Source organism: Salminus brasiliensis, chromosome 6 (assembly GCF_030463535.1).
Source record: "Salminus brasiliensis chromosome 6, fSalBra1.hap2, whole genome shotgun sequence".
NCBI lineage: Eukaryota > Metazoa > Chordata > Actinopteri > Characiformes > Bryconidae > Salminus > Salminus brasiliensis.
In genome coordinates this window covers 2,517,858-2,524,290 of record NC_132883.1, presented here as the reverse complement: position 1 = coordinate 2,524,290, position 6,433 = coordinate 2,517,858, and the positions used below count along the sequence as shown (strand labels likewise).

Sequence of the window (6,433 nt, the reverse complement as noted above, 5' to 3'; positions counted from 1 at the left end):
CATATGAGGCTGGGCGGAGCTACACGTCATACTGCAATCAGCAGGCAGAGGCGCTAGACCTGTGGTAGCTTCACTTTTGAGAGACGTTGCGCTGTCCTTGTTTTCTTCAGGCTTTGCGGCAAACGCTTAGACAGTTGCGCCACTCCGGAGCTTAATTTACCATAGAGTTTAAATAGTATCTATCCACCCTCAATATCTGGTGCTCTCACGCCCTGCCAGATCAAAAAAGGAAATATCTGAAGATTAATAAAAGAAAAATCTACACTAATGGTATTTTTTGTTTTGTTTAATTTTTTAAACACTTTTTTAAAAATGGAAAATCATATATATGAACTCGTCACACTGTCAGATTTTTAATTTGATCATATTTTTGATTTTTTTTTACAATATTATTAGAACTTAATTGCTCTGAGTGGCTCAGCGGTCTACTGCGCTACCATTATGGCCCGGGTCGCAATCCCGAGCCATGCTGCTTTACCATCAGCGGCCAAGAGAGTCCTCAGGGTGGGTAGATGGCGCTCTCCCCCTCATCACTCTTAAGCAATGTTGGCAGACATGGCGTCTGTTAGCTGGTGCGGTGGAACTGGGGACATGGGGAGACATCGGAAGTTAGGTCCTCACTCTCTAGTGTCGGGAGCACCGCTAGTGCCAGTGCTAGCTTCGAACAGGTGGGTTAACTGGCAGAACTGAACTTGATGTATTAAAGCAGAGGTCACTTACGGCTGACCAATCCAGACCTGGGCCTGTAACCAATGAACTATTTCATTTTTTTTTAAGTGTTTAATTTACCTGCCGGAACCGGAACTTTTCTAGCCTTTACGGTACAGGTTTAGCAGCCCAGGAAACTCACAGACCAATCGCATGAGCTGTAAATATCACACGTGACTCTCCTCAGCCAATCAGATTGGCGCATTATAATAAGCTCTGTGACTTGGAGTAGAAGGAGATTTTAATCAGGAATGGACTCGTACAGGCTCATAGGTTCCAGGGCCGTGGCGATTATTATTAAAAATGAAAATGATTAAAAATGGAAATATTTAAATATTTAAAAAATGTTTTAGTGTTTACTCTCTCTTTAAAAAATACTAAATCAACACTGAATGCTATTTTAAATGTTTTGATTAATTTTTCAAACATTTATTAAAATGGAAAATCATATACTGAACCATAAATCCTATAATTTGTAAATTTAAAATGCAAAAAGATCATTCAAATCTATTTGATCTATTTATAATTTGTCCAGTTCAGTGAAAAATACTCGGACCTGTGATTGAATTTGTAATTTGATTGGACAGTCAGTTGGCTATCTACATAAATTGTTGCCATAACTACTAGGCTACTTCAGTATACAGGATATGACACTAATTTATAATGCAGCTTAGATATTATGATGTTCTGGACCTTGCTTGACTTGAGGTCATTTTCTCTATCTGGACCTTAATGAATACCCCAGCTGTAAAGCTCTTCCAGTTGTTTTTGAATGATTGTGTGTGTGTGTGTGAGAAAGAAAAGGGGTGATTTCCCCAGACAGTGTGTGGAGTTAGCTGCTGTCCTCAAAGCTGGCATTGCTGCTGGAGTGGAACCTCATGGTGCTCATGGGATCCGACACGTATCCTACAGCAACAGCGAGAAACACACCGTCAGCCACGCTGCGAACACACACGTCAAACACAGCTGTGTGTTCTTCAGCACAGCTACAGCACCAAACACACACTAATCAGCTCCTGAAGGGCTCTCAGCTACTCTCGGCTAATGATCTGCATCAGGTGTGCTGTTAGAGGAGTGATTGTTTAGCTTCAAATTTAAACAGTGCTTAAGGAACCACATGTGCACTATATGGACAAAAGTATTGGGACACCTGCTTATTTCCTCACTCTTATGAAATCTAAGGTATCAAAAGAGCTGATCCTGAGTAACTGTCTCTACTGTCCAGGGAGGAAGAAGGCTTTCTACTAGATTTTGGAGCAGGAGCATTGCTGTGAGGATTTGATTGCACTCAGTGACAAGAGCTGATGATCACCACCTCCCCACCTCATCATCCCCAACTCCTCAACTCATGCTCCTCAATGCTGGGGGGCTTTTTTTTTCTTTTTTTTTTACCCCTCAGCATGATGCCAATAGGTTAGTGTTGATCTGCTCCAGAGAGTCCTATTCTATTGGCAGTACTTCTCTACAGGACTAGATCAGCTGTGTGAGTAAGTGGGTGCAATTTTTAAAGTAGCTGAATGCATTCATTAGAAGGGGTGTCCACAAACATTTGTCCTTATGATGTACTGTGTGTTACACACCTAATGGTCACCTAAAGGCCAGTCCAGTTCTAGCTGATTTCACACAGAGGTATTTACCACAGTGGCTGTAAACACTCGTGGGCGTTGTTATGCAAGAAGATATGAATCATATTTCATATTTTAGGATTTTATGTTCCACTGCTGTGATTCCTTCTAAAGGGAACTAATTAATAGAGACAAACCGTTTCTGTCGATGGGTGGGAACTGCATGTTCCTCCTCAGCTCGTCCAGAGACAGACCCTGTGAAAACCGCCGGCCAGAACTGCGAGAGCAATAACAGACATGTATATATATATATATATATATATATATATATATATATATACAGTTATGTGAAAAACGTTAATGCCATGAAAACCTTTGTCATAATCAACACTAAGAGATGGAGGCAATCAACAAACTGGCCACCTCAGAGTCCAGACCTCAATGTCATTCAATGTGTATGGGAGGGCTTGGGAGAAAATAAGTCTCCCGAAAGCAATGGATGCTGTAATAACGTAGGGGCAGCGGTGGCTCATTGGTCAGAGCGTTGAGTATTGATCCGCTTGTCATTTAATTGTCATTAATGGACAAAAGTATTGGGACACCTGATGCTCAGTTGTTGTTTCTTCTGAAATCAATGGAATTTCTCCAGCTTTTGTTGGAGTAACTGTCTCTACAAGATTTTCTACGAAATTGTGGAAGAGCATCGCTGTGAGAATTTGATTGCACTCAGCAAGTAGAGTGTTATATATATATATATATATATATATATATATATTCAGTCATGGGAAAAACGTTAGGACTGTGGTTTCGAGATCATAGTAGTACATAGTCAGATGATTATTGTCTCTCACATATACCATATGTATTCCATTAGCTTCATTCTCTTAGTATATTATATCCAGACTAACATACTAATAGACTTTCGGGTGCACTTTTACTGCTCTGTGTGAAAGGGAGCCCCAAACTAGCTACTCCTCCAGTCCTGAGTGTAGGCCTTATCTGTTTTCCCTATGCTGGCCACAGTGAGTTATTGTCAAAGTGATCTTGAAGTTGCAGACCAACTCGTTTGGGTATCTCCAGGTGTGTGGGGGGCTTCTAAAAACCATATCTGAGCTTCCTTCCTCTTCATTAATTATGCATGTATGTTAACGCCCTTTTGTTTATTCATATCACAGTTAGGTGTAACCAATGCGCTGTAACTTCTTTGTCTTCTGTGAACCAATGGAAGGTGACAACCCTCCATTGAGGAGATATATAACCTTTTGTAACTTGGTCAACCTTCGAAGATCTCTGGGTATTTGCCAGGAGCTTCTCCCCGGCCAAAAGCTTTTCAATAAATATATTACTTTGGAGCGTTAATTGTTAATTGTGTCATGTGATCAACACTGAAGGATGGAGGCAATCAAACCAAACTCACACACCTAAAGAAATGTGTCAATAAGAATTAATAGAAATGAAAGTGAGGACACCCTATTCTCTAATGTTACTGTGTCCAAAGCACAGCGTCAGATGACTAGTCCGGTCTCTTTCTGATGGTAGATGCTGTACTGTGACTTCAGCTGTGGCAGCGAGAGCCACCTGCTACCCTGATGGCCGTGATCTCAGGACTGCTGAAGGAGGCTTCTTTACTCAGCTTGTGGTTCTGCTCTCGGGCTGAACTTGTTGGGACGTCCTGATCTGGTCATGTTGGTCAGCTGTTCCACTTGTAGATGATTTAGTGGATTTAGTGGAACAGTGGCTGATTTCTAACTGTTCTGAGATCTGTTTAAACCCCTTCCATCTACAGACTCCTCTGCATCTTCACCCTTCTTCCTGAAGGCCTCTTTAAGAGAGCTCTCTGGATCTGGCCATGATGGTGATCTTCTTCACCACCCCTCACTTCAACCATCATGATCCAGAGCAGACCAGACTAAACGTCTGAGGTTTAATAAGACTCCAGACTCCTCCAGAACAATCCTCTCCAACCATGTTCTGATCATCTGCAGCTGATGTTCTGCAGCTGGTTCTGATTCTACACATTTAAAGGAGTGATAAATGAGGGAAAATTACATTTCTATGAATTTCATTTTATAAATGATTATTAAATTTTAGAGACGTTTCTTCAGTTGTGAGTTTAGTTTAGTAGACACACACACACACACACACACACACACACACACATATATATATATTACTGACTGCTCAGACTGAAGCATAGAAATAAAACACTGACATGTCAGATAACCTCGTCCTGCACTGTTGGACTCTTGCCAGACCAGCAGACAGTCCTCAAGCGCTGCTCCGCTGCTCAGATGAATGTGATCTCAGAACTCTATGAATTTAATAACGACTGAGCTAATTATCAAAGCCCTAATCAGCTGCAGCACAGAGACCCTTCAGGACCGGACAGGGACGCCTCAGATCTACAGACAATAGCAACATGAGTCATCTGCACTTTCCAGCTCCTTCTTTCAATGGCTGTGTTGACTGTTGCCAAGCTTTCTCCACACACACACACACACACACACACACACACACACACACACACACACACACAGATACTGATTCAGCATTACACATGAAGCCTGCAGAGCCGGCTGCTGGTAAAGTCTCCCAGTGCGAGCGTCATGCATGTTTTATTGTATTAGCTTGCCTTCGTCTCCTTGGCGCTGTCTCCTAGCAACCACACTTCTTTAAACTGTTGCACTGAGGTGTGTTTGGTGGACTGCGTGCTCCTGGCCAAACAAAGGGGCAGGGCAGCCTGACCGTCAAATTTGGCTTCAGAGATAACACACACAGCCTCTATACAAGTCTCTGTATTCCCACAAGCTGGTGTGCACCCTCCACGTCCACTTGCATAAGGAGGAGTGAGGCCAGAAGTGCGCCCTATCAGACCAACACTGCCCTCTATCAGATAGGCCCTCTGTGGGCCTGACAGGATGTGGAGATGACCAAGAACTCCACAAGCTCTCGGAACAACAAACTGGCCACCCCAGAGTCCAGACCTGAATGTCATTGAATGTGTATGGGAGGGCTTGGGAGAAAGTACGTCTCCCGAAAGCAATGGATGCTGTAATAATGTGGTGGCAGTGGTGGCTCAGTGGTCAGAGCATTGAGTATTGATCCGCTTGTCATTCATGGACAAAAGTATTGGGACACCTGATGCTCAGTCATTGTTTCTTCTGAAATCAAGGGAAATAAAAGGAGTTTCTCCAGCTGTTGTTGGTTGATTTTCTACTAAATTGTGTGAGGTCAGGATGATGGATGATGATCACCACCCCACCTCATCATCCCAAACCCCCCAACTCATCATGATCAAATGTACTGGATGGAGCTCCACCACCATCATTCCACAGCTTCTCAATGCTGGGGGGCTTTTATACCCCTCTAGCCCACACCTAGCATTAGGCAGCATGATGCCAATAGCTTCATGATGTTGATCTACTCCAGAGAGTCCTATTCTATTGGCAGTACTTCTCTACAGGGACTACTAGGGTGAGCTGTGTGTATGTACCTCTGGCTCCAGGCAGTGTATGCTCGGGTGTTCAGGGCATATTCCAGCTCGAATCGTGAGCGCAGTGCAGCTACGTGGCTCCGGCCAGGACTCCCGCGGCTCAGCAGGCAGTCTGACGATGCAGAGGGGGACAGAGAACCACTGCTGTTACTGGAGGCTGGAGACATCAGCTGTAACAGAGAGAAGGAACAGTATTATTATTTTATTATTATTATTATTATTATTATTATATTATTAAGATTATATGACTATACAATAGACCCCTCCCACCATCTCTCATTTACCTTTTTTACTCAAATCAATGATCAAAACTAGACCTCTGGAGTCTTTCAGAGTACTGTAGGGAGAAAGGGGTGGGGCTTTTCCTATGGACACACCCACATAACCCACATGGTTGTGTTTATTTTGTGATTTACACCTGGTTTGGTGGTAAATCAGGGCTTAATGATGGTAAATCAGGTGAGCTGCTGCTGCTGCTGCTGCTGCTGATGGAGTTGAACACATCCTCCACGCTGTGCTGGCTGGACTGGGGGGCGTCCAGGAGAACCCTGGAGGAACCGAGCTCTGTTCTTCAGACTAGCTCACCGACAAGATCTCACTACTTTCTTTCTTCAGAATGAGAAGCTCTTGTTTCTCCTTTTTACTGGATTTATCTTCACCTGCTTTA

At 43.3% G+C, this 6,433-nt stretch overlaps 1 protein-coding gene across 1 annotated transcript in view; it reads right to left on the bottom strand.

Annotated features, from left to right (window-relative positions):
* Nucleotides 1-1,540: 1,540 nt before the first annotated feature.
* tnni3k (TNNI3 interacting kinase) overlaps nucleotides 1,541-6,433 on the bottom strand; it is a 33,770-nt gene continuing 28,877 nt past the window's right edge. Inside the window, exons 23-25 of the mRNA XM_072680775.1 lie at nucleotides 5,767-5,936; nucleotides 2,471-2,550; nucleotides 1,541-1,614 (exon numbers count right to left, since the gene is read on the bottom strand). Coding sequence (XP_072536876.1) covers nucleotides 1,541-1,614; nucleotides 2,471-2,550; nucleotides 5,767-5,936 — 324 coding nt within the window. The remainder of the gene's footprint in view (nucleotides 1,615-2,470; nucleotides 2,551-5,766; nucleotides 5,937-6,433) is intronic.